General features: G+C 43.8%; 2 protein-coding genes across 3 annotated transcripts in view; one reads left to right on the top strand and one right to left on the bottom strand.

Annotated features, from left to right (window-relative positions):
* The first annotated feature begins 201 nt into the window (after positions 1 to 201).
* Positions 202 to 2,070, top strand: LOC110533792 (sialic acid-binding Ig-like lectin 15). Its single transcript, XM_036964023.1, has 3 exons — positions 202 to 591; positions 1,006 to 1,401; positions 1,594 to 2,070. The coding sequence occupies exons 1-3, from the start codon at positions 537 to 539 to the stop codon at positions 2,013 to 2,015; spliced, it is 873 nt and encodes a 290-aa protein (XP_036819918.1). The 5' UTR covers positions 202 to 536; the 3' UTR covers positions 2,016 to 2,070.
* A 17,536-nt stretch (positions 2,071 to 19,606) lies between these two features.
* Positions 19,607 to 26,473, bottom strand: part of LOC110534121 (sodium bicarbonate cotransporter 3) — a 68,884-nt gene continuing 62,017 nt past the window's right edge. Inside the window, exons 18-25 of one of the 2 annotated variants that reach the window (XM_036966755.1) lie at positions 26,027 to 26,188; positions 24,417 to 24,668; positions 24,083 to 24,151; positions 23,556 to 23,729; positions 23,229 to 23,360; positions 23,065 to 23,147; positions 22,162 to 22,269; positions 19,607 to 21,300 (exon numbers count right to left, since the gene is read on the bottom strand). In XM_036966755.1, coding sequence (XP_036822650.1) covers positions 21,219 to 21,300; positions 22,162 to 22,269; positions 23,065 to 23,147; positions 23,229 to 23,360; positions 23,556 to 23,729; positions 24,083 to 24,151; positions 24,417 to 24,668; positions 26,027 to 26,188 — 1,062 coding nt within the window. In that variant the 3' untranslated portion in view covers positions 19,607 to 21,218. The remainder of the gene's footprint in view (positions 21,301 to 22,161; positions 22,270 to 23,064; positions 23,148 to 23,228; positions 23,361 to 23,555; positions 23,730 to 24,082; positions 24,152 to 24,416; positions 24,669 to 26,026; positions 26,189 to 26,473) is intronic. The other variant, XM_036966756.1, reaches the window with a different exon arrangement.

Genomic DNA, 26,473 nt, shown 5'->3' with positions numbered 1-26,473 from the left:
TCCACGGTAGAGTTTATGTCATCTTATCATTGATGAGAATGTCTCAGATGACAACAGAACTGACATCATATTCATTAAAATACCACTGCATATGTTCAATTGGTCGGATTACCAGAATATAGTTCATTTCCTTCCAACTTCTGATGTTCCCTCTATGTTAACCAAGGTGTTTGCAAATGTAACATCAGCAGGGTAGAGAGAGGAAAAGGGGGAGGGGGGGAGAGGTATTTATGACTGTCATAAACCTACCCCCAAGCCAACGTTATGACAAATATTTTGTGTCGATCGTTGACCAACAATTAAATCCATTTCAATCCCACTTTGTAACACAACAAAATTGTGAAAAAGTCAAGTGTTGTGAATACTTTGTGTGTAGGACAGTGTGTTAGATGAGGGAAATACGCTTTAGAATCTCATATGATCTGTACTGGAATGACTGGCAGACACGGGACAGTGTCTGAGAAACAGTGAGTCAGGTGAGGAGACAAACATAGAATCCTCCCTGCATACTCTATCCTTAACACAGCAGTCTCAGCATGGACACCCGGTCACTCTGCAGAATGGTGAATCTCCTATTGTGTTTCATGGAAGGTAAGTAAGCTACAGATGGACTCACGACTACACCATATGTGGATCAAATATTTGTCAGACAAACTGTGGGGTCACACTATTCAGAGATATCATTTTGCACTGCTTTTTTCAGAAGCAAATGGAAAACAGAAAGCAAAGTTAGATCAAAGTGAACTTTTTCTAAAGTCTTAATCCTTCCTCATTTTCAAAGCATGACTGATTTGGACACCACTACCAGATTGACATTTTGCTTACAGGATTACGGAACGATTCCTGTTTTCAAAATGTGTTTATATACCATAGTTGAAGTTTGATTAAACATACTTTAAATTGCAGTGATAAAGTTTGTATCACTGTGCAATTTAAAGTATCATATATCAGCTCCAGTTCTCCATCTGTCCTGAGCATTAATAGCATATATTATGACACATCCAGCCCTGGGCGATGCTTCGAACGATGACGGCTGGTCTATGAAGGTTCAGGCGGAGGTGCGTGCCATGGAGGGCTACCCAGTGGTGCTGCCTTGCTCCTTCACCCACCCCCACCACACGCTGCACTCCTCCCTGCAGGTGGTGTGGCGGATGGGCCACGGCCAGGGCTCTACGGTGCTCTACCACTGCTCCTCTCCCACTGGGGCCAGGACCTGCCAGCCAGGCCCTCAGCAGGACCAGCGTTATCGCCTGGAAGGGAATCCCCGAGAGCACGACCTCTCCTTGCGCATCAACAGCGCCGCCCTGCAGGACAACGGACGCTACTACTGCCGTGTGGAGGTCCCCGGACACGCACATGCCAGCTACGAGGATAAGATGGGCACACGGCTTAGAGTGGAGGGTAGGGGGATTCTGTATATGATGAGTACACTGTAGAATGTAGTACTACACAGTTTGTTTTAGACCTTGAAAGCGATCTAATGTCAACTCTGTATGGGGTTTGTCTCTTTGTCTAATTGTAGATGGATTTATGCGTATTTCATGGACATGATTGTAATGATTTGGGGTGTCTGTGTTTGCCTTTCATGGTTAGCTGCCCCACGAATCCTGGGCCTGTCAGTGGAGGGCAGTGAGGAAGCTGGCTACAGGGCTCAGTGTCGTGTCCAGGGCTCTCCCCTACCTGACATCCAGTGGCTGGGGCCTGACCAGCTCATGGAAGGCTCCGACATCTCTCCCCTCTCCCAGGAGTCCCTCGAGCAACATCACACCACCAGTCAGCTCCGGGATGTCCTCCCTGGGCAGCAGTACACATGTAGTGCCTCCAACCCCCTGGGGAAGGACCAGGCCACCCTGTACATGCTGCCCCCCAGGCAGGTGCAGGTCTCTGGGGAGGCCCCTCCGCTGCTGCTCCTGCTCTCCCTCTCCCTGGGGTTCAAGGTGCTCCTGCTGCTGGGGATGGTAGTCTGGCTGCCGCAGGGAGGAGGCCCAGCATGGCTCAGATGCTGGTTCAAATGATACACTGTTTGCATACGCATACACACTAATCCAAATGTTTTAACTTCTCATACATTTTTCCATTTGTCTTCAATAAATATTACATTATGGACCTATTTGCATATAATTCAATCCCACCTCATTCCCTACCAAGGGTTTATATGTAATGAATAGAGTGTAAATCATTCGTTTATTGTTTATGAATCTAACTCATTGGTTGAAATGTTGTGATGATCTAACTATTTGTCAAGCCTCAAAATGGGGGCTACACACAAAACCTCTGTCCATTTAAAGGAGAGGATGGTATATGTATTGTGGTGGTTTAAAGAATACAGCACAAGCATAGCTTGTTTTACAAATATGTCACATTTAATGTCATTTAAAGGTAATATAACGAGACGCAGCCATGTGGGGAATAGTGCTCCAGGTGTCTCGTTTCAGCAGGTTTTTATCTTGTTCTTGATACCTTGTCTTGTTGAGGCGTTTTGACTGATTTCACATCTATGCTAATATGGCTAAAATTAGCTATCTAGCTAACTAATAACTGTAACAATGTATTTGAGAGACAAGTGCTCATTGTGCAAATGTATTCATTTTTATACAAACATTGAGATTAAATATAGTTTACATGTCGTCAATAGTCTAAGCCAACCAGGTGTTTCGCCCCATAATTGCGCAAGTGTCGGTTTTGCAGCTAAACAACCAACCAGTCTATAGCATTTGCAAAAGGAAAACATTTATCTAGTTAACTCCTCAGTATTTCAATTCATATGTTACACCTTATCAAAGACTTTACACAAGACTACAGTAGATAATATTTCATTGATTTGATACAATCAGGTTTGGACCTGTAATATGAATAACAAGTAAAAACAGTCTTATTTGTCAAGAAGTCCTAGATCAGAGTCATCAGAATGACTTTATCCAGATATGCCTCAACTCCAAATATGGAAAAGAAACACCAGACAGTCAATCATTCTGGATTGAGACATACAGTACAGCTGTTTAGAGAATATATCTTATGAAATGCCCTTCACAAAGGGGCTTGAATCTAGTGAGTATAATGTATGAAGGGTACTACAGAAAGGGACATGGTCATGTATAGAGCTCTACTGAAGGGGGAAGTGTAGTGGCTCTCTGTAGCAGACGGCTGGGAGAGCTTCACAGCAGCTCTGGTCGCTCCAGGTATAGTTTCCCTGGGGGTCCAGTGTCATCATGGCACACTGGCCCTGTATGGGGGTCCCTGGCTCACCCTGGGCCCAGTGACTGAAGGACACAGCAGCCTTGCTCAGCCAGTACCACTGCCCTGTCAGTGAGCTCCGACGGAGGCCTATCCACACCTGACCCTGCGTCTCCCTCAGTTTATTGGTCACTTGAAGTAGAAACTCTTCTGTGTTCAGGCTGACCAGACTGTAGCCCTGATCTTGGCAGTACTTCAGAGACTCGGGCCAGCCACCCTGCTCATCCCCAAGTGTCACAACCTCTGGCCTCAGCAAACAGCCCTTAGAATCTGTGCATACAAACGAGCATGCACACACAAGCACAAACACACACACACACACACACACACACACACACAAGCACACACACACACACACAAGCACACACACACACACACAAGCACACACACACAAGCACACACGAGAGAGCAATCAATATATTCCTATAAAAAACTGGCATACAACAGACATGAATGATATGCATAATATGCATAATTCACAGCAATACAACACTATGAAACCTCTACAACACCATACCTGGATCTGTGCTGATGCTGGCAGCCGGATTCCCAAAAACCATGCCGTTTGTCTCTCCCAAGTAGTAAGCAGCCATTTTGGAGGAACTATGCCAGATGACATGCCTCCTGTATTCTGTTCCAAAGTCAATGAGTGCCCAGGAGTACTCGGTCCCCATCATGGGAGTCCATGTGACATCCAGGGCTGTGTTCCCCTGATGCACCCCCTCTGTCTGGGCTGTGGGGGCTACTAACAAGGCCTGGTTCCTCATGGCGTTGAGGGAGTGGAGGAGGTAGCAGGTGGAAAAGCTATGCGTTGGGATGAGGCTGAGGAGTAGGCCTGGCCTGTGGAGGGTCAGGGAGACAAGACTGGAGGTCTTGACCAGGGAGGAGCCACCAGGGAGGAAGGGATAGAACGACAGCTCGTGGGAAGACTGCAGTTGGAGGGGCTCTGTGGGGGGTTCGCTGAGTAAACTCACACTTTGGTTGGTCGTCAGCAGGAAGGTAGTTTCATTCAAAGCTCCATTCTCCAAAGAGGGGGGCACGAGGTATTCTGACCCCCAAGCTGTGACGGGGTACAAAGGGCTGAACAGAAAACTACAGGTGCAGTTAGTTGTGGCAGCACATGGGTGGCTGTACAGAACCGCCACGGGGTGGTCGGCCAACACGTGTGGCTCTGGCAGCGATCTATTGAGCCCGAGTTGAACCAGTTGGAACGGCTGGAGTGAGACAGTCTCGTTCTCACCTGCTGGCCCTGAGATGGTGACCTTGTTAGTTTCTTTATTGTTTATGATGATGAGCCTAAACAAATGGTTCCCTGGGTCTATTTGAGGTTGATCATGCTTCATCTCAGGTATAGGGGGGACATGGTACTCTGTACCCAAGCTCTCCACCGGTGGGACTACCGTGGCCTGGATGCTTTCACCTCTTTGGCTGATGGCAAGGACACTGATGTCTTTGTTGCTGGTCACATAGATTGTGTTGTTAGAGAACTTTGACCTCTTGAGTTCTGCACTTATCCAACTCGTCTGAATCACAACTTCCTGTGCTGCATTCAGGTTCCTGGTATCTGTGGAACCCAGTTCCCTCATTTTCACAATTACCGTGGTGTCACTGTGTAGTGCTGTGATTACAATTCTGTTGTAAGGCTGAGTGGGATGGTAAAAGGCGATGTTCTCCGGGAATGCAGTGATGAACTCTTTGCCAAAGCTATTAGGAAAAGAGTGTGCTGTGGACACTAAAGAGGGGTAGAAACTGCTAAAACATCCATTTTCATATGCAAACAAAACTATTCTGCTCCAGGATAAGATTATTTAATCAACAAAAATACCCAAACATGTCGACAGACTTAAGAGTCTGTGTTCCATATTGGTTAACTAATAAAGGAAATTGTATTTTAGGTGACTATGTGCTGTTGATGTTAGAGGTGGAGAACGCTCCAATACTACTAGTGTCAGACCAGCAGGGGGGGACATACTACAGGCCTGAACAGCCTGTTTTCCTTTCATTCAACACAACAGGCTCATCTCAAGAGTGTAAAGTGGCTTCCTTTCCTATTCTCCTTTCCTTCATCTTCAGTAATCTGAAAGGACAGGATAGGTGAAAGCTACAGCACCAGTCAAAGTTTGGACACACCTACTGTACTCATTCAAGGGTTTATTTTCTAATAGTGAAGACATCAAAACTATGAACTAACACATATGGAATAATGTAATAACCAAAAAAAAATTTAAAATCAAAATATATTTCATATTATTTGAGATTCTTCAAAGTAGCCACCATTTGCCTTGATGACAGCTTTGCACACTCTTGGCATTCTCTCAACCAGCTTCATGAGGCAGTCACCTGGAATGCATTTCAATTAACAGGTGTGCTTCATGGAATTTCTTTCCTTCTTAATGCGTTTTAGCCAATCAGTTGTGTTGTGACAAGGTAGGGGTGGGTATACAGACGATAGCCCTATTTGGTAAAATACCAAGTCCATATTATGGCAAGAACAGCTCAAATAAGCAAAGAGAAACAACAGTCCATCATTACTTTAAGACATGAAGGTCAGTCAATATGGAAAATGTCAATAACTTTGATAGTTTCTTCAAGTGCAGTCGCAAAAACCATCAACCGCTATGATGAAACTGGCTCTCGTGAGGACCGGCACAGGAAAGTAAGACCCAGAGTTACCTCTGCTCCAGAGGATAAGTTTATTAGAGTTTACCAGCCTCAGAAATTGCAGCCCAAATAAGCTTCACAGAGTTTGAGTAACAGACACATCTCAACATCAACTGTTCAGAGGAGACTGGAGGCCTTCACGATCGAATTGCTGCAAAGAAACCACTACTAAAGGACACCAAAAATAAGAAGAGACTTGCTTGGGGCAAGAACATGAACAATGGACATTAGACCGGTGGAAAATAAACTATATTTTGTCATATGTACCGAATACAACAGGAACTGTGAAATACTTACTTACAAGCCCTTAACCAACAATGCAGTTCAAGAAATAGTTAAGAAGATAAAAACCAAATAACCTAAAGTAAAAAATAACAAAGAAATAACAATAATGAGGCTATTTACAGGGGGTACCGGTACCAAGGGGAGTGTCAATGTAAATAGTCCGGGCGGCCATTTGATTAATTGTTCAGCAGTCTTATGGCTTGAGGGGTAGAAGCTGTTAAGGAGCCTTTTGGTCCTAGACTTGGCGCTCCGGTACCGCTTGCCGTGCGAACAGTCTGTGACTTGGGTGACTGGAGTCTGACATTTTTGGGGTCTTTCCTCTGACACCGCCTAGTATATATGTCCTGGATGGAAGGAAGCTTGGCCCCAGTGATGTACTGGGCCGTACGCAATACCCTCTGTAGCGCCTTATGGTCAAATGCCGAGCAGTTGCCATACCAGGCGGTGATGCAACTGGTCAGGATGCTCTCGATGGTGCAGCTGTAGAACGTTTTGAGGATCTGGGGACCCATGGCAAATATTTTCAGTCTCCTGAGGGGGAAAAGGTGTTGTTGTGCCCTCTTCACAACTGTCTTGGTGTGTTTGGACCATGTTAGTTTGTTGGTGATGTGGACACCAAGGAACTTAACTCTCGACCCGCTCCACTTCAGCCCCATCAATGTTAATTGGGGCCTGTTCGGCCCGCCTATTCCTGTAGTCCACGACCAGCTCCTTTGTCTTACTCACATTGAGGGAGAGGTTGTTGTCCTGGCACAACACTGCCACGTCTCTGACCTCCTCCCTATAGGCTGTCTCATTCTGTTGGTAATCAGGCCTACCACTGTTGTGTCATCAGCAAAAGTAATGGTGTTGGAGTCGTGTTTGGCCATGCAGTTGTGGGTGAACAGGGACTACAGGAGGGGACTAAGCGCGCACCCCTGAGGGGCTCCAGTGTTGAGGATCAGTGTGGCAGACGTGTTGTTGCTTACCCTTACCATCTGGGGGCGGCCCATCAGGATGTCCAGGATCCAGTTGCATAGGGAGGTGTTTAGTCCCAGGGTCCTTTGATCTGATGAGTCCAAATGTGAGATTTTTGGTTCCAACCGCCGTGTCTTTGTGAGATGCAGAGTAGGTGAACAGATGATCTCTGCATGTGTAGTTCCCACCGTGAAGCATTGAGAAGGAGGTGTGATGGTGTGGGGGTGCTTTGCTGCTGACACGGTCAGTGATTAATTTAGAATTCAAGGCACACTTAACGAGCATGGCCCTTTACTTTCAGTGCAGCAAACTCTCTCCAGAAGTTCAGTGAGGATCTCTGAATGATCCAATGTTGACCTAAATGACTAATGATGATAAATACAATCCACCTGTGTGTAATCAAGTCTCCGTATAAATGCACCTGCACTGTGATAGTCTCAGAGGTCCGTTAAAAGCGCAGAGAGCATCATGAAGAACAAGGAACACACCAGGCAGGTCCGAGATACTGTTGTGAAGAAGTTTAAAGCCGGATTTGGATACAAAAAGATTTCCCAAGCTTTAAACATCCCAAGGAGCACTGTGCAAGCGATAATATTGAAATGGAAGGAGTATCAGACCACTGCAAATCTACCAAGACCTGGCCGTCCCTCTAAACTTTCAGCTCATACAAGGAGAAGACTGATCAGAGATGCAGCCAAGAGGCCCATGATCACTCTGGATGAACTGCAGAGATCTACAGCTGAGGTGGGAGACTCTGTCCATAGGACAACAATCAGTCGTATATTGCACAAATCTGGCCTTTATGGAAGAGTGGCAAGAAGAAAGCCATTTCTTAAAGATATCCATAAAAAGTGTTGTTTAATGTTTGCCACAAGCAACCTGGGAGACACACCAAACATGTGGAAGAAGGTGCTCTGGTCAGATGAAACCAAAATTGAACTTTTTGGCAACAATGCAAAACGTTATGTTTGGCGTAAAAGCAACACAGCTGAACACACCATCCCCACTGTCAAACATGGTGGTGGCAGCATCATGGTTTGGGCCTGCTTTTCTTCAGCAGGGACAGGGAAGATGGTTAAAATTGATGGGAAGATGGATGGAGCCAAATACAGGACCATTCTGGAAGAAAACCTGATGGAGTCTGCAAAAGACCTGAGACTGGGACGGAGATTTGTCTTCCAACAAGACAATGATCCAAAACATAAAGCAAAATCTACAATGGAATGGTTCAAAAATAAACATATCCAGGTGTTAGAATGGCCAAGTCAAAGTCCAGACCTGAATCCAATCGAGAATCTGTGGAAAGAACTGAAAACTGCTGTTCACAAATGCTCTCCATCCAACCTCACTGAGCTCGAGCTGTTTTGCAAGGAGGAATGGGAAAAAAATTCAGTCTCTCGATGTGCAAAACTGATAGACACATACCCAAGCGACTTACAGCTGTAATCGCAGCAAAAGGTGGCGCTACAAAGTATTAACTTAAGGGGGCTGAATAATTTTGCACGCCCAATTTTTCAGTTTTTGATTTGTTAAAAAAGTTTGAAATATCCAATAAATGTCGTTCCACTTCATGATTGTGTCCCACTTGTTGTTGATTCTTCACCAAAAAATACAGTTTTATATCTTTATGTTTGAAGCCTGAAATGTGGCAAAAGGTCGCAAAGTTCAAGGGGGCCGAATACTTTCGCAAGGCACTGTACGTCTAAACTTTGGACTGGTACTGTATATTGACAGGATAGCTGAAAGCTATATGGTGGATGAATTTGCTTCCACCCTGTTCAGTCAGTTTTTCAAAGGAGATGATGAGATGTATTTATTGAGATGAACCCAGTTTGTATTTTCTTCAGCATTTACAGCATCTCTAATGACAGAGTAACTTTGTAAAAAGTCCTAAAACAGGTCACAGTCATGTAGAGAGATACTGTATGGGATTGGTTCACCTGAGTCAAAGGCTGCCAGGACCAGGAGAATGACTGGCACCACTCCCATGGTTGTGACGAGGGCCATGGCCGCTAAAGCCAGAAGGGAGCAGGGGTGGTGTCAGATGGGTCGTCGAGGTTTGCAGGTAACTGGGCTGTGAAGGCAAATATTAGTTAAACTTGTTACAATTTCAGAAACATAGCAAAACAGTCCTGTCATCTAATATTTATGTGGCCGTTGGTTGTGGTTGTTTAGGTAGCAGCTTTGGTTAGGCACACTGTGGGTTGTTTACATATCAACCAATTTCCCTTAGCCCAAATTTGACCATATGCTTTGGCAAAGAAAACATTGGAAACAGGAGGCCTACAGGCCAACTCCTGTTGTTGCCATGGCAGGTCTTTGAGGACATGAAGTCATTTGCATCTCTGACAGGTCCTGTCATTTGAGAAAGGTGTGTAGCCAAAGTTGATGAATAAGGCTAGGTTCAACATACAGTGGGGCAAAAAAGTATTTAGTCAGCCACCAATTGTGCAAGTTTTCCCACTTAAAAAGATGAGGCCTGTAATTTTCATCATAGGTACACTTCAACTATGACAGACAAAATGAGAAAAACAAATCCAGAAAATCACATTGTAGGATTTTTTATGAATTTATTTGCAAATTATGGTGGAAAATAAGTATTTGGTCAATAACAAAAGTTATATGTTGGCAATGACAGGAGGTCAAACGTTTTCTGTAAGTCTTCACAAGGTTTTCACACACTGTTGCTGGTATTTTGGCCCATTCCTCCATGCAGATCTCCTCTATAGCAGTGTTTTTTGGGGGCTGTTGCTGGGCAACATGGACTTTCAACTCCCTCCAAAGATTTTCTATGGGGTTGAGATCTGGAGACTGGCTAGGCCACTCCAGGACCTTGAAATGCTTCTTACGAAGCCACTCCTTCGTTGCCCGGCGGTGTGTTTGGGATCATTGTCATGCTGAAAGACCCAGCCACGTTTCATCTTCAATGCCCTTGCTGATGGATACATGGCCCCATTCATTCTTTCCTTTACACGGATCAGTCGTCCTGGTCCCTTTGCAGAAAAACAGCCCCAAAGCATGATGTTTCCACCCCCATGCTTCACAGTAGGTATGGTGTTCTTTGGATGCAACTCAGCTATCTTTGTCCTCCAAACACAACGAGTTGAGTTTTTAACCAAAAAGTTATATTTTGGTTTCATCTGACCATATGACATTCTCCCAATCTTCTTCTGGATCATCCAAATGCTCTCTAGCAAACTTCAGACGGGCCTGGACATGTACTGGCTTAAGCAGGGGGACACGTCTGGCACTGCAGGATTTGAGTACCTGGCGGCGTAGTGTGTTACCGATGGTAGGCTTTGTTACTTTAGTCCCAGCTCTCTGCAGGTCATTCACTAGGTCCCCCCGTGTGGTTCTGGGATTTTTGCTCACCGTTCTTGTGATCATTTTGACCCCACGGGGTGAGATCTTGCGTGGAGCCCCAGATCAAGGGAGATTATCAGTGGTCTTGTATGTCTTCCATTTCCTAATAATTGCTCCCACAGTTGATTTCTTCAAACCAAGCTGCTTACCTATTGCAGATTCAGTCTTCCCAGGCTGGTGCAGGTCTACAATTTTGTTTCTGGTGTCCTTGACAGCTCTTTGGTCTTGAAAAGCATAAATACTTTGAGTGAAAACGATTGAGCCTAAATCTGTGACAAGTGAATTCCAGCCTTACTCTTTTTACTAAAGTTAATACAGTAAATACACTGAGTGTACAAAACATTAGGAACACCTTCCTTATATTGAGTTGCACCCCCTTTGCCCTCAGAACAGCCTCACTTCGACGGGCATGGACTCTACAAGATGTCAAAAGCATTCCACAGGGATGCTGGACTATGTTGATTACAACGCTTCCCACAGTTGTTAATTTGGCTGCATGTCCTAATACTTTTACACTGTGTATATTTGGGTATCTCCAATTGAGCAAAATAGTTTTAGTGGCCCCCCTTTTGATGGCGGAGAGAAACATGTACGCTTTAAAGTACATTTCCTGCAATTCTTCCCATTTTACCATGGGGATGAGAAACATTTTGTAGTTTTAAAGTACATTTCCTGCAATTCTTCCCATTTTACCATGGGGATGAGAAACATTTTGTAGTTTTAAAGCACATTTCCTGCAATTCTTCCCATTTTACCATGGGGATGAGAAACATTTTGTAGTTTTAAAGCACATTTCCTGCAATTCGGCACATTTTACCATGGGGATGAGAAACATTTTGTAGTTTTAAAGCACATTTCCTGCAATTCTTCCCATTTTACCATGGGGATGAGAAACATTTTGTAGTTTTAAAGCACATTTCCTGCAATTCGGCACATTTTACCATGGGGATGAGAAACATTTTGTAGTTTTAAAGCACATTTCCTGCAATTCTTCCCATTTTACCATAGGGTGGAGATAAAATTGTTTTCAATTTTAAAGCTAATTTCATGCAATTCTACACATTTTTCCATGACTTATGCCATTTTAATGAAATCTGAGTGAGAGTGACTAACAAAATCAATGGTGGTCAGGACCCCTGAGAATGTGCCCTGCGTGCCCGGTTGGTATTCGGCCATGATTACTACAAGTTTAGATAACTGGCTAGACCAACTTTCCAATCTAAAATTGTTACCTGACACGGCTAATTGAGTGACTGTCAGTGAATGACAAAACAAGTGAAAAACTGCTGATGCACAACCAAGTTTCAAAATGTCACCTTGTGTATTCTACTATTCTAACTCTCAACAGTAAGTTGAGACCCCGACTGAGTTCGGGGCCCTTAAGCACCCGCTTATGTTGCTTATGCCTAGAGCCGGCCCTGGGGATCTCTTCAGAAATACATTTTTTCATAAACACCACTCTTGTTCATTACTTTCCATGAATTACCTTTAATTGTTTCTTTTTATTTAAGCATTATTACAGATTTATACAGAATAATTATTTAATAAGATTTGAGTTATTTAAAAAAAGCTATCAAACATTGGTATGCTACATTTGTAGAAGCTTAAAGACAGTCCGTATCCTCTTACCTTGGGTCAGAAACACTCTTCACCTTCCCTCAGTTAACTGACTCTAGTTAGACTCTGTCTTGCTTTTTCCTCCTTGGAAACACTGACACATTTGACAGTCAAACTCTTGACATTTGACAACTCTTTGCATAGAAGCAGACAGAGGCCTGGAAGACTGGGATGCGAGGGTGAAAGGTGACAAAGGAAAGTAAATGGTAAATAGCACCTGCACTATGACACATCCAATTCCATTTAATAGCTTGTTGCCATTACTACATGTCAGCACTCTGATGTTGAATTGTATATTTTTTAAAGTAATGTTGAAATTCAGTTTTAAATTATTTTAAAATGACAATGAAAAGGAGTCGACCCCAGTTCTTTAAAATGTTTGTAAAACACTGTCTGCATCGTGCATGGCACAACTGTCTTTTTGGCCTCTAGTCTACCAGGTTGAAGTATATTAAAACAATGAGGCCCGAGGGGGGTGTGGTACATGGCCATTGGTTGTAATATGAAATAGAGGTCAACCGATTAATCTGCATTTTTGGATGCCGATTATGGCCGATTACATTGCATTCCACGAGGAAACTGCGTGGCAGGCTGAGCACCTGTTACGCGAGTGCAGCAAGGAGCCAAGGTAAGTTGCTAGCTAGCATTAAACTTACCTTATAAAAAAAAACAAGCAATCTTCACAATCACTAGTTAACTACACATGGTTGATGATATTACTAGGTTAACTAGCTTGTCCTGCGTTGCATATAATCAATACGACGCCTGTTAATTGATCATGGAATCACAGCCTACTTTACCAAACAGGTGATGTTTTAACAAAAGCGCATTCGCAAAAAAAGCACAGTCATTGCAGGAATGTACTTAACCATAAACATCAATGCCTTTCTTAAAATCAATACACAGAAGTATATTTTTTTAAACCTGGATATTTAGTTAACATAAATGAATGTTAGCAGGCAATATTAACTAGGGAAATTGTGTCACTTCTCTTGCGTTTTTTGCATGCAGAGTCAGGGTATATGCAACAGTTTGGGCTGCCTGGGTCGTTGCGAACTAATTTGCCATAATTCGACATAATTATGACATAACATTGAAGGTTGTGTAATGTAACAGCAATATTTAGATTTAGGGTTGCAACCCGTTCGATAAAATACGGAACAGTTCCGTATTTCACTGAAATAATAAACGTTTTGTTTTCTAAATGATAGTTTCCGGATTTGACCATATTAATGCCCAAAGGCTTGTATTTCTGTGTTTATTGTATTATAATTAAGTATATTATTTGATAGAGCAGTCTGACTGAGCGGTGGTAGGCTGCAGCAGGCTCGTAAACGTTCATTCAAACTCACTGCGTTTGTCAGCAGCTCTTAGCAATGCTTGACAGCGCGGTGTATGACTTCAAGCCTATCAACTCCTGAGATTAGGCTGGTAATACTCAAGTGCCTATTAGAACATCCAATAGTCAAAGATATATGAAATACAAATGGACAAGAGAGAAATAGTCGACGCGTCATAATTCCTATATTAACTACAACCTAAAAAACGTCTTTACTGGGAATATTGAATATTTAAACCAAATTGAGCATGTTTTATTATTTATTTGAGACTAAATAGATTTTATTTACGTGTTAAAATAAGTGTTCATACAGTATTGTTGTAATTGTCATTATTACAAATATATATATATAAAAATCAGCATCGGGTTTTTTTGGTCCTCCAATAAATCGGTATCGGCGTTGAAAAATCATAATCAGTCGACCCCTAATATAAATGCTACATGGCCACGCAGAGTGCCTGGATACGGCCCTTAGCCGTGGTATATTGGATATGTACCACAAACCCCCGAGGTGCCTTATTGCTATTATTAACTGGCTACCAACGTAATTAGATGTAAAAATAAAATTGGTGTCATACCTGTGGTATACCATGGCTTTCAGACAAATCAGCATTCAGGGCTCAAACCAACCAGTTTATAATATAGGGGTTGGGGGTGATTGGGCTTTATTTTAAAGGGTTTCTTGTCATCAACACCAAACGTGTGTGTGTGTGTGTGTGTACTGTGTACCAAAAACAATCACTTTGAATAGTAAATGAGCTTTCAAATCATTGCGCACACGATTTCCATAGAAGAAGCACAAACCAAACTGAATAGTCATCTGAAATATCTGAACACTTAAATCTGAGTTTGTGCAGAGAAGCCTATTTGGTATTGATAAGGGGAACCAGATGTAGTCACTAGAATAGAGGGACTCAATACCGACTGCTGTTTCCTTTTAAAGTGGCAATCTGCAGCTCCAACAATCACAAAGTGGACACCTGCCACTGAGGGGGTGGGGCTGGATAAATGTTACCACTCAAATGGAGAGAGCAATGATACCAGTACTGACCATCCATGACATCAAAATAATACTTTTACCACGTTTTGAGGCTATAACATGGTTACATTTAAATAGTTTACTATGGAATAAAACAAGCTTTTGAGTTCTGATGGGGAACGTCAGGTTAACTAAGCTCAAAGTATTTATAAGTTACATTCTTCAAGACTCAATGGATATATTTAAAAGTAAAACATTTAAAATAATAAAATGACAAATGCCACATTCAAAACAACAGGGAACTCTGGGGGTAAAAAATGGGCTCCGTCGGGGAAATATCGATTTGAAAGGTCATCCAACTCAGAAAGTAGGTCCTCTTTCTAGAGCGCCAACTTCCCACGGACGTCATGATTTGACCTCTTATTTTTCTGAGGCATTTATAAGTTATAGTGCATTCAGATCTCTTAACCTTTTCCACATTTTGTTAGACTTATTCTAAAATTGGTTCAATGTTTTAATCCATAATGACAAAGCGATAACAGTTTTGTAGACATTTTTGCAAATGTAATAAAAAATAAAAAACAAATACCTTAATTACATAAGTATTCAAACCCTTTGCTTGGAGACTCTAAATTGAGCTGCATCCTGTTTCCATTAATCATCCTTTAGATGTTTCTACAACTTGGGAGTCCACCTGTGGTACTGTAAATTCAATGAAATGGACATGATTTGGAAAGGCACACACACACACCTGTCTATATAAATGTCCCACAGATGACAGTGCATGTCAGAACAAACACCAAGCCATGAGGTTGAAGAAATTGTCCCTAGAGCTTCCGAGACAGGATTGTGTCAATGCACAGATCTGGGGAAGGGTACTAAAAGATTTCTGCAGCATTGAAGGTCCCCCAATTCACAGTGGCATCTCTCATTCTTAAATGGAAGAAGTTTGGAACCACCAAGACTCTTTCTAGAGCCAGCCGCCAGACCGAACTGAGCAATCAGGGGAGAAGGGCCTTGTTCAGGGAGGTGACCAAGAACCCAATGGTGACTCTGATAGAGCTCCAGAGTTCCTCTGTGGAGATGGGAGAACCTTCCAGAAGGACAACCATTTCTGCAGCACTCCACCAATCAGGCCCTTAAGCTAGAGTGGCCAGACAGAAGACACTTCTCAGTAAAAGGCATGACAGTCCCCTTGGAGTTTGCCAAAAGGCACCTAAAGGAGTCCAACTACGAGAAACAAGATTCTCTGGTCTAATGAGGGGTCACGTCTTAGAAAACTAGGCACCGCTCATCACCTGGCCAATACCAATCCTTACAGTGAAGCATGGTGGTGGCAGCATCATGCTGTGGGGATGCTTTTCAGCAGGAGGGACAGAGACTAGTCACAATTGAGGGAAAGATGAACAGAACAAAGTACAGAGAGATCCTTGATGAAAACCTGCTCTAGAGCGCTCAGGACCTCAGAATGGGGTGAAGGTTCACCTTCCAACAAGACAACGACCCTAGGCACACAGCCAAGACAATGCAAATCAAAGTTTGTCACGTGCGCCTTACAGTGAAATGCTTACTTACAGGCTCTAACCAATAGTGCAAAAAAGGTGTTAGGTAAGTAAAGAAATAAAACAACAGTCAAAAGACAGGCTATATACAGTAGCGAGGCTATAAAAGTAGCGAGGCTACATAGACACCGGTTAGTCAGGCTGATTGAGGTAGCATGTACATGTAGATATGGTTAAAGTGACTATGCATATTTGATGAACAGAGAGTAGCAGTAGCGTAAAAGAGGGGTTGGCAGGTGGTGGGACACAATGCAGATAGCCCGGTTAGCCAATTGAGGTAGTATGTACATGAATGTATAATTAAAGTGACTATGCATATATGATAAACAGAGTAGCAGCATCGTAAAAAGAGGGTTTGGGGGTGGGGGGGGCACACAATGCATAGTCCATGTAACCATTTGGTTACCTGTTCAGGAGTCTTATGGCTTGGGGGTAAAAACTGTTGAAAAGCCTTTTTGTCCTAGACTTGGCACTCTGGTACCGCTTGCCATGCGGTAGTAGAGAGAACAGTCTATGACTGGGGTCTTAGAATGTTTTTAGGGCCTTCCTCTGACACCGCCTGGCGTAGAGGTCCTAGGTGGCAGGCAGCTTTTCCCCAGTGATGCACTGGGCAGTACGCACTACCCTCTGTAGTGCCTTGCGGTCAGAGGCCGAGCAATTGCCATACCAGGCAGTGATGCAACCATGCTCTTGATGTTGCAGCTGTAGAACCTTTTGAGGATCTCAGGACCCATGCCAAATCTCTTTAGTTTCCTGAGGGTGAATAGGCTTTGTTGTGCCCTCTTCACTACTGTCTTGGTGTGCTAGGACCATTCTAGTTTGTTGTTGATGTGGACACCAAGGAACTTGAAGCTCTCAACCTGCTCCACTACAGCACTATCGATGAGAATGGGGCGTGCTCGGTCCTCCTTTTCCTGTAGTGAAGTGGCTTCAGGACAAGTCTCAAGGTCCTTGAGTGGCCCAGCCAGAGTCTGGATTTGAACCCGATCGAACATCTCTGGAGACCTGAAAATAGCTGTGCAGCAACGCTCCTCATCCAACTTGACAGAGCTTGAGAAGAATGGGAGAAACTCCCCAAATACAGGTGTGCGAAGCTTGTAGCGGCATACCCAAGAAGACTCGAGGCTGTAATTGCTGCCAAAGGTGCTTCAACAAAGTACTGAGTCAAGGGTCTAAATACTGAACTTTTGTAAAATGTGGTTAGTTTAAAAAAAATTGGTAATACATTTGCAAACATTTCTAAACCTGTTTTTGCATTGTCATTATGGGGCATTGTGTGTAGATTGAGGGGAAAAAACATTTCATCCATTTTAGAATAAGGCTGTAATGTAACAAAATGTGGAAAAAGTCAAGGGTTCTGAATACTTTCTGAACGCACTGTATATTCTTCAAGACTCAAAGGAAATTAATTTAAAAAGTCAAAAAATGGATAAAGCAACGGCAGATTGCCCCTTTAAAATCAAAATAGTGACTTTCAGTCTGTAGTGTGAGCTGTATGTTTTGTATGTATTTTAGTGTACTAGCAGATCAGTGATACAATACTACTTCTGTTCATCACCAAGCAATGTAGCTACAACAACTTGTCAAAGATTGAGGCCAACCAACACAGCTACAATGTAGTAACCTTTATTGCTTTCCTTCAACAACTTAATTTCCATTACAAAAAAATTCAATGGTTCATCTGCGTTATCCCCGGTTCCCGCCCTCCCAACCCCATAAGAATAGTACAGATACCATTCATTGTACAGTTTAAGAACAATTCATTAAAAACTTCACTGATATCAAACCGAATGGCAACATGAGGCCAATCCAAGCCACTTTATAGGGGACTGAAATGTCTAGTCACACGGTGCTGAAAGATCGCCTGTCCTCAGCGATCGTCACCGGTTTAGGAGTTTCACATAGCAGTACTATGACAGTTTATTCTGTGTTCTATTGTTGTACAGCGTAGGTTAGATACGGAGAAAAATGCACCTTGGACTGCTCTTAATAACAAGCTCCCCAGTAGGCCACGTTTCCTAGTCCCAGCCTGCTTAAGTACTCAACTACCAAGAGTTAATGCACACCAAGGCAACGCCAATGATGGGAAAAAGTACCCAAATGTCATACTTGAGTAAAAGTAAAGTTACCTTAATAGAAAATGACTCAAGTAAAAGTCACCCAGTAAAATACTACTTGAGTAAAAGTTTACATTTTGGTTTTAAAATATACTTAAGTATCAAAAGTAAATGTAATTGCTAAAATATCCTTAAGTATCAAAGCAAAAGTAAGACTAATTTAAAATTCCTTATATTAAGTAAACCAGACGGTACAATTCTTGTTTTTTAAATTTACGGATAGCCAGGCCACACGCCAACACTCAGACATCATTTACAAATTAAGAATTTGTGTTTAGTGAGTCTGCCAGATCAGAGGCAGTAGGGATGTTCTCTTGATAAGCGTGTGAATTTAACCCTTTTCTGTTCTGCTAAGCATTCAAAATGTAGCAAGTACTTTTGGGTGTCAGGGAAAATTGTATGGAGTAAAAAGTACATTATTTTCTTTAGGAATGTAGTGAAGTAAAAGTTGTCAAAAATATAACTAGTAAAGAAAAGTACAGATACCCCAAAAAATGACTTAAGTAATATTTAAAAGTATTTTTACACCACTGGTAAGCACAAAGTCAGAAGGAACGAGAACGTAGGTCAATTTCCAACATTCATAGTATGGGGCCCATAATTGACCCAGAGGGCAAAACAGCTGCTAAAACAGATGACTGTTTGTTTTCATCAAGGTGTTCAGATGGAAGCGGTCAGTCAGTTATTGAACTTGAGGAGTCTCCTCTTTATTGAAGTCAAAACAAATTCTTGCCCCCCGTACGACTTACACCCAATGTTTCATAACCTTCATTCCATATTTGTATAACACTATAGATTTAAATAAAACTAATTCAATCACATAATTCAAACTCATGAATTAAACTCATTCACAGAGCCATGAACAGCAGACTGATGCCCTTCCCAGTAGGACTCCTGTAACAGTATACATATTGGATAATCAACCAAAAGCATTGCTATTCATTAACACTAAATCCACGGGACAAAATTAATTAAGATCTTTTTTTCTATACAAAACTGCCTACAACAGAATAGCCAATAAAAGAAGAGCACAGAGAAACCCACCTATCACAGTGTTGTCCAGTGTCAAATAGGTAAAAAGGGTTTACAGCTGAAAGGGAGGGGCAGAGAAACACACAGCAACATCTTCTAGCAACACAAGTGGATTGACAATGAGGGAGTCAGTCAGTGAGCAACAGAGTGAACGTGAGACAACACACAGAGACAACAGAGAGAGACAACACAGATGGAGAGAGAGAGACAACACAGATGGAGAGAGAGCGACAACACAGAGGGAGAGAGAGACAACACAGATAGAGAAAGGGAGAGAGACAACACAGAGAGAGAGAGAGACAACACAGAGAGAGAGAGAGAACACAGAGAGAGAGAGAAAACACAGAGAGAGAGAGAGAGCGAACACAGAGAAGGGGAGAGAGAGAGACAACACAGAGAGAGAGAGGCCGAGAAAGACAAAAGACACAGAAAGAGAGTGACAGGGAGAAAGGGAGAGAAAGAAAGACTGACAGAGACGGTGAGAGAGAGAGAGAAGGGCCTCATTGAGCCCATTGGTTCCTGAGACTGATCTAAATAGATACATGTATATAAAAAGGTACATATAGCCTGCCCACCCCTCTCGTTGTGCGGCAGGCGTATCTAAAGTGCACAGATATAAAGACAGGAAATAAAGAACATTAATTACCGGCCAGCAACAAACAACGACACTGCTCCCTCTTCCTGCCCCCCCCCCCCCCCCAAACTCTGCAACGTTGACCCACTCAAAATAAATTAAATGCATTACATTTTGTAATGATAAAAAATATATATATAGACAATCTAAAATATATACCCCATAACAGAAAATATTCCATTGGATGTAAACCGTTTAAATGGATAAAAGTGGGTTTCCCCTCGTCATCATAACCAAGGGGAGGCTACAGCTCTGGTAAGACTTCCTTGGTGCAGGTGCACTACACTAGATTAAACCCAGGCTACCACAGCCATGTATAGTAACACTATTGAACAGCTTTAAACCTGCCCTAAAGAAGGCATCAGTTTTAGAACCCTCCATAGACTTACTCTATACATATTTTCTTCCTTCCATGTATGGACATGGACACTGCAGGCAATACCCTCACCATTACACCAAAATAACAAGACCGCTCAATCGAGAAATGTGAGAACATTTTGTTTTTGAAACGTTATCTTATTATAGTCCGTTTCCAATTTGGGATTGTTTAAGATTAGTAAGAGATGTTTGCCAATTAATTCACGAAATATTCTGCACACTATGGGCTATGCTGTGGTCTGTCATGTTCACTTTGACAGAACATCTTCAGTCTTTCAACCTACTGTGACTGATAATCTGAATCAACAGCACATCGTACACATGACTCTGATATTGTGAAAAGACATCTTAAGCTGCTGTTAAGTTTCTCACACACAAATCTAATATGTGCTCCAAATGTATTTGGACCTTTTGTTGAGCGTCACCTGCTTTCTCAAACAGAAAGTGTCTATTGTTCAGAGTGAGCCAGATAGAGTGCTGTGAGTAGTAGCCGTCGTTGTGGTCAAGCCACCCGGGGTGCTTGGACTGCTGTTAGGCCTACTGCTTCCTATAAACCACCTGGGGACAGTCTTGACAAGTTTGAAATGCTTACAGCAACTCCTCTAATATAATGCACTAAGGGCGATAAAGGCCACTACATGCATTCATAATGCATTGCCCTCGAAGTAAGTGTTACGAGGACAGACTGTACACCATATCACAGAGACTATGGATATGTTGGTAAAAAGCCTGATGAAAGTCATTCCAAGAAGACCAAGTGGTTCCTTAAAAAAGGCACACCTGAATCTAAAGTTAATGTTTTTTCACCTTAAAACGATGATAAAATTAAAAAACAAATTTCCTTCCGACGAATTTCACAATAAGAACTAAAGAAACATGGCTAAGTAGAAGTGGTTGTGTCTTTGTGTGCCCCCTTGGCATTGGTATGGTAGCAGCTGTTAGGGCAACGGACAGGGCCATGAAGGACACTGCCCCCTGCTGTGTGGGAGGACAGGAGGACAACGCCACCTGGTGGGCTAGAGGCTGAAGTGGCACTCTCCCTGCTCCTCCCATCCCTCCTTCATAAGGAGGTCTCAGCATCCCCATACTTCTCCCCCTGGTCATTCTCCAAGTTTATCTTCACACAGGACACCTTCGCCTGGCTGGGAACACAGAATAACACCATCATCATCACCACCAAAATTCAGTTCATTCATTCAAATGTTTTAATTATATCTAACTATAGCTGTTTAAAATTAATGAATTAAACTTGAATTTTAGTAAGTTAAATCCTCCAAACTCATTCAAAAAATGACAACCCAATACAGTGAGTATGAACCCACTCACCACCCCTTTGCCACACAACGTGCAATGTTGCAAAATGTTTAAATGCAACATTGCAAGACTGAATGTACCCCAGGTGGACCCAAATGCTCTTATCTTTGGTTTATTTGAAAATATTGGCAGTTCTAAGACATTTGCCACACATCCAGTACAATTGATTTGCAAGTTGGTGCATCATAGTATCGCGATTGTGGGTGGGAGTGTTATAATTAGCCTTTATGCTCTTAGTTCATTGAAAGGTTATTCAAAGGTTAATATACTGTCAAGCACAAAAAGGTTCAACTTCTGGACTATATAGGACAATAAGGTGGAGACAGAAACACCAGGCTGGATTCCAAAAGGGAACACTTGCTCCCTTCTCTGGCCCTCAATCTTGAGAGTAAGCCATAATAGCCTTATACAAGGTTTCATCAACATTCCCCCACACGTAAAAGCATGTGATTGAGACACATATTGACATGCATGAAATTAACGTACATTTTTAAATAGTTTCAGAATTCATTTTCGAAATATTTAAATAGAAAAGTATTTATTTATTGGTTGAAATATTTAGTCAAAATGATTATCAGGGTGTGATTTTCTGAGAGGGATGGGAGCATGCTTCTGGGTTTGGCCCCAGCAGCCAGACAGGAAGAGGAAGGATGAGCACCTGAACCATACCGAGGAGGAGTTATAGCTACCTGCCACTATGCTTCAGAGCTTTGGCACTGTCAGAGTTCATGGAGACAGACTTCCAATTGGCAGTTTTGGCCATTTCATCAGAAATGTTTACCATAGAGGGGTCCAAACTGCAGGGGAACAAACACACACCACAACACCCTAAGCTGGCGTACACAAACACACATTTTCAAGGACACCCCCCCCCCCCCCCCCAGTGTGGTTCTCATTTCTGAAACAAACTCATGAATGATCTTTGCATTGCTGCAGTCAACATACATTATTACAGAGGACCCTTAGAGAACTATCATAACCATTATAAATTGCAATACTAAGGGAAATTAGCTATTTAGTATTACTTCAAAATATAATAGCTGGAAATAGTCGCTTGTTTGCAAGGACAGTCTGTGATTGGTCGTTTTTCTGGTGGTTGTTATGGGGCTGAGGTTTCGGGGGGGTCATGTTCAACAACAAATCAAACACGAGGGCTGTATTTCATTCCACAAGGCTGTCCACTTCCATAGGCCCTTCAGAGGGGAGGAAACTGCGGTGTGGAATGAAACCGGTCCGAGGTGGTCATGGGCAGTTAATCAACCAGGTGGAAGAGCAGCTGTATGAGGAGTGCATAGTGAGACTAGAGCAGGCCTGAGACGGAGACCAACCCCTGCTCTCTCCTCTGCGTCGTGTGGCATGTCCAACTCAACACTGCTGTCACACCTGCTTTGGGAGAGATGGGTCAGTGCTTCAAAAGGGGTTACTCTTCCCTGTTACATGAATATACTAGTCCATAGTTCTCCAAAGTGCTTCCCAATGCATTACAGAACCCGTGAGGAACATCACTGATGGGCTATGGTGAATGGGCCGTGACTTCCTCCAAGCATAATGGACATTGATATACTGCATCAAAATTGTCCCCAACCACTAACCTGACTTTGAGGGTCTTGAGGATGCCCGGCCCGTCGCAGGGGTGTGCTATGCCCTCTTCCACGTCCAGCATGCGCTGGGCCTCCTGTAACCATGGAAACAGAGGGAAAGTGTCAGTGGGACCGTCACAGCTCTCTGCAGTAGTCTGTGAGAAGTTGGACCACACCTCCTTGGCTTTCTTCTTCTTGTCGTCCTCCTTCTTCTTCTTGCTCTCAGGCATCAGGTCGTCCAACCAGCTCAGCTCCCTGTTGGTGAAACATAGGTCCAGCAGCTTCCGTATAAACACCAGGGCCAACACCTAGAGACACCAAAACAAAATCAGTGACTTGTACTTTTAACTCTTCATTGAAATGGCATCATCCTGACAATCCAATTCTGTGCCATCTCTTTGCTTGACGTATTCTCTGTCTTCAGTTCAGACTTCTGTTTCTGGAAGACATGGCCTGTGAAATGTCTTTCTAGCGCCATACTAACAGCATATCCATATTCTTACCATCATGGGGAAGACGACGGCGGCGGCAGACGCCTTGATGACCCACAGCAGCACCAGGCAGGTGAGCTGCACCAGGGTGAACACATGGACCTTCCACAGGGGAACGTAGCGCAGGTAGATCAGGTCCGGCTGGTGCTTAGCTGGCATGCAGAACAGCTTGATACGGTCAAAGAACTACAGGAGAGGACAACCACAACACAACCATGTTGAGACCACAGGAGGCTGCTGAGGGGAGGACGGCTCATAATAATGTCCCAAACGGAGCAAATGGAATGGCATCAAACACCTGGAAACCATGGAAACCATGTGTTTGATACCATTCCACTCCAGCCATTACCACTAGTCTGTTCTCTTTTACCCTTTATTTAACTAGGCAAGTCAGTTAAGAACAAATTCTTATATCTTTAATTAGGTGCCACCAACCTCCTGTGGTTCAGATGTACCATTGTGCAAGTGTGGGGGGGAGCAACACTGCAGTGTAAACCTACCGCACTGACCACATGACATAACACACCACACAGACTGACCTGGATGCCTTTGAGTGAGGACACACCCATGTAGAGAAACACCCCGTAGAGGACTGGCATAGGGATGAACTAGAAAGACAACACGGGACAGAAGGTACTTTTTAGTCATTTAATCATAGTCCTCACCCTTTTCTAATTTCTTTACCCACAAACCACTGGGGTGTGCCAAATAATACCTCCCTTTCCTCATCACTCTGGTATCAAAAAGAAATTATGTTCCAAAACAGTGAAAGGATGTTGAGGATCTGATCAAGAAACCAGCCTGCAATCCTATAAGAGCATCTCTTCTTGATTTGGAACATCATTCCAGTCTATAAAAAGAGTCTCATCTCACCTTGAGCACCGAGGTCATGAAGACAGAGCAGCCCATGAGGATGAAGATCATGAAGCTGGTGACCCTCTGCTCTCTGATCCCCAGGAACTTGGGCTGTTCCCCAGGGGCCGAGCACTCTGACTCCAGCTTCAGACTGTTGACGTGGGAGATGGAGAGCACGGTGGCCGCTACAAACCAGGGCAGGCCCATGATGGAGCACACCCCCAGCATCACAGACACCACCAGAAGATCCAGGTGGTAGCCACAGCCTTTCTGATGGGGGGGGAGAGAGACAGTCCATCAGGAGAGAGGCCAACCAGGGAGGGGGTGAGAGTCAGTCAGGAGAGAGGCCAACCAGGGAGGGGGTGAGAGTCAGTCAGGAGAGAGGCCAACCAGGGAAGGGGTGAGAGTCAGTCAGGAGAGAAGCCAACCAGGGAAGGGGTGAGAGTCAGATGAGAGGCCAACCAGGGAAGGGGTGAGAGTCAGATGAGAGGCCAACCAGGGAAGGGGTGAGAGTCAGATGAGAGGCCAACCAGGGAAGGGGTGAGAGTCAGATGAGAGGCCAACCAGGGAAGGGGTGAGAGTCAGATGAGAGGCCAACCAGGGAAGGGGCGAGAGTCAGATGAGAGGCCAACCAGGGAAGGGGCGAGAGTCAGATGAGAGGCCAACCAGGGAAGGGGCGAGAGTCAGATGAGAGGCCAACCAGGGAAGGGGTGAGTCAGATGAGAGGCCAACCAGGGAAGGGGTGAGAGTCAGATGAGAGGCCAACCAGGGAAGGGGTGAGAGTCAGATGAGAGGCCAACCAGGGAAGGGGTGAGAGTCAGTCAGTAGAGGAGGCCAACCAGGGAGGGGGTGGGAGTCAGTCAGGAGAGAGGCCAACCAGGGAAGGAGTGAGAGTCAGTCAGATGAGAGGCCAACCAGGGAGGGGGTGAAAGTCAGATGAGAGGCCAACCAGGGAGGGGTGAGAGTCAGATGAGGCCAACCAGGATACAACAGAACAAAGATGTCCTTGATACTAGTACCTCCAAGCTCCAACTCTGGAAAGGCACACGCACACGTTGCAAGCAAATCATAGATTTGTATAAACCTATTGCAGTTGTTCTATAGTTATGTAAGGTAAATAGTAGATGTCTCCCTTAGTCTGGAAATCCAGAACTTGTGTACCTGGTCAGGGTTCATGTAGACCTGATCTAGTATTGCTACACAACATGCAAGTGCCACTTTTCTTCTTTGTCAAAACCTCTCTCTCTATACATCAGCCTGTCTTCCTCTGTCACAACCTCTCTCTATATCAGCCTGTCTTCCTCTGTCACAACCTCTCTCTATATATAGATCAGCCTGTCTTCCTCTGTCACAACCTCTCTCTCTATATCAGCCTGTCTTCCTCTGTCACAACCTCTCTCTCTATAGCAGCCTGTCTTCCTCTGTCACAACCTCTCTCTATAGCAGCCTGTCTTCCTCTGTCACAACCTCTCTCTATATATATCAGCCTGTCTTCCTCTATGTCACAACCTCTCTCTCTATATAGATCAGCCTGTCTTCATGTAAGTCACAACTGCTATATATATCAGCCTGTCTTCCTCTGTCACAACCTCTCTCTCTAGATATCAGTCTTCCAGTCTGTCTCTCACCTTGAGTTTGTGCTCCTTCCTGTTGATGATGACGGCGGTGATCTGCTGGTCCATGAAGATGAGGATGGTGCAGAGCAGGGCAGGGATGGCTGCAGCCAGCATGGTCCACCAGGGGTTGGTCCCCAGCGGGGAGATCACCCAGCCACGGTTCTCAGACGTGGGCTAGAGGAGCAGGCACGGTCAGGAAAGAACGTCACAACACACACAGTAAACCGGGACGTCACAACACACACAGTAAACCAGTCGGTCACAACTAGAGGTCGACCGATTAATTAGGGCCGATTTCAAGTTTTCATAACAATCGGAAATCTTTTTTTTTTTTTAATATACCTTTATTTAACTAGGCAAGTCAGTTAACAACACATTCTTATTTTCAATGACGGCCTAGGAACGGTGGGTTAACTGCCCCGTTCAGGGGCAGAAAGACAGATTTTCACCGTGCCAGCC

The sequence above is a fragment of the Oncorhynchus mykiss genome, chromosome 3 (assembly GCF_013265735.2).
Source record: "Oncorhynchus mykiss isolate Arlee chromosome 3, USDA_OmykA_1.1, whole genome shotgun sequence".
NCBI classification, from domain to species: domain Eukaryota; kingdom Metazoa; phylum Chordata; class Actinopteri; order Salmoniformes; family Salmonidae; genus Oncorhynchus; species Oncorhynchus mykiss.
This window is presented reverse-complemented; position numbering and strand designations above follow the sequence as displayed.